The sequence below is a fragment of the Orycteropus afer genome, unplaced genomic scaffold (genome assembly GCF_000298275.1).
Source record: "Orycteropus afer afer isolate SDZICR_OR568_19922 unplaced genomic scaffold, OryAfe1.0 scaffold00402, whole genome shotgun sequence".
NCBI classification, from domain to species: domain Eukaryota; kingdom Metazoa; phylum Chordata; class Mammalia; order Tubulidentata; family Orycteropodidae; genus Orycteropus; species Orycteropus afer.
The window spans coordinates 679054-680750 of record NW_006921989.1 but is presented as its reverse complement, the minus strand read 5'-3'; the positions used below and the strand labels follow the sequence as shown (position 1 = coordinate 680750).

At 61.5% G+C, this 1697-nt stretch overlaps 1 protein-coding gene across 1 annotated transcript in view; it reads right to left on the bottom strand.

Annotated features, from left to right (window-relative positions):
• Nucleotides 1-1068: 1068 nt before the first annotated feature.
• Nucleotides 1069-1697, bottom strand: part of LOC103207923 (complement C3-like) — a 29625-nt gene continuing 28996 nt past the window's right edge. The window contains exon 35 of the mRNA XM_007953624.1: nucleotides 1069-1269. Within this exon, the coding sequence (XP_007951815.1) occupies nucleotides 1069-1269 (201 nt within the window). The remainder of the gene's footprint in view (nucleotides 1270-1697) is intronic.

The window sequence follows — 1697 nt, the reverse complement described above, 5'->3', positions numbered from 1 at the left end:
AGCATCTGAGCCCAAACCCTTTGTGCTACCCAGGGAGAGACCTTACACAACGAATACTCCCAGCTAAACTATCTCCCCGTGAATGGTGATCCCTGGAGTTGAGCGGTGCACAGCCTGCACCTCCATTCATGGTGGCCCTGGCAACTCGAGACCCAGCAGAAAATGTGGAGCCAAGGGCTGGGCTGCGGTGGGGATGGAGGCCCAGGCCTGTGGTCCTGGGGCAGCAGAAGCCCCAACTCACTTAGATCTGACTCGCCACAGGTCTGCCGTCTGGCCCATGATGAGGTACGCCTCCTGTTCTTGCAGCCCCAGGGAGTCGTGGCAGGTGGTGTGGGAGACAAACTTCTTCACGCTAAGGGGCATGGCAAGATCTGTGCCTGGAGGAGACCCAGCGTCTGAGCCTGCACAGGCCTGGCCTCCCCTACATTGGGACCCCAGAGAGCAGCCGCCACCCTCACCCCTGCCGCCCCGGGGTCATACCACGCTTGATGATGGTTTGGAGCTGCATGTTGTAGTAGACATAAGGGTTGGAGTCGGAGGCCTCCACAGCCTCCAGCCTGGCCTTGTACACTGGGGGAGGTGCAGGAGGGCGTGGTTGGCGTCTTGCCTGTGGTGGGCTCGGGTCTGCTAGCCCTCCCCCCGCCCCCCCGCCCCCCGCCCCTACTCTTACCGAAGTCCACGCCCACTTCACAAGCTGCTGCCTGGAGCTCCTCCTTCGTCATCTGGTTCTTGTTCTTAGCCGGGCACTGTTCTGAAGGGGTCAGGAGGCCACTGCTTTGGCTGCCCTGGGAAGGGGCTTCCCCTGACCGGCCCCACCTCCGCGATTCCCGGATCCTGGGATTTCGAGGTCTGGCCTTTCTAATCTGGAGGATTCTTAACCCCGACTCCCTGCCCTTTTGGTCTTTTTCATGTCTGTTTCTCCCATTTAGGTTCTTTGTGACTCTCCTAGTCTCAAGCGCTCTTTGGCCCTCACTGCGTATGTGTGCCCTTCTCTGTCGGTGTCGCCTTTTCTCTGTCCCTCTTTGTCTCTGTCTTCCCCTCTCTCTCCCAACTCAGCCCCGAGGGCAGTCAGGAGGTGGCCGAGGGCTCCTGGACCTGCAGCCTGGCATCCCGGGCGCCCGTGTCCCCGCGAGCCTCACCCTCGGCACATCTGCAGACGTCTCGGTGGCAGATCTTCCGCAGAGACGATTCTTCCCTGGGCAGGTTGTAGAAGGCGCTGCACCTCAGGGCTGAGGCAGGGGGTGAACTGAGTGGGCTGAGCCCGGCTTCCTGGGGACTGGGAGCCCCCCAGGCACTGGCAGTCTCCATATCTTCTAGCTTGCTCCTTCCACCACTAGCCCTTCCCTGTCCCTGGCCTGACCCCTCCAGGCTCTCCCAGACTTCTCCCACTTCTTGACCCTGGGCCCCTTCAGGTGGCATCCTGCCTGGTTTTCTCAGCCCTCTCTTTGATGGGGCTCTCCCCTTTCAGTGCCTCCCTGCTTCTTGCTCCACCTCTTCCCCCTGGGCAGGCCAGGCCTCTCAGATCCACCCCTCCCTCTTCCTCCCTAGCCCTGCCCACCTTGCCCCCCCCCCCAAGGCCCCACCCAGTGCCCTTCTTTCCCTGTCCCTGGAAGGCTATGGGAGCTCTGGTGGTGCAGTGCCTAAGGCATTTGATTGCTAACCAAAAGGTTGGCGGTTCAAACCCACCAGCCACTCCT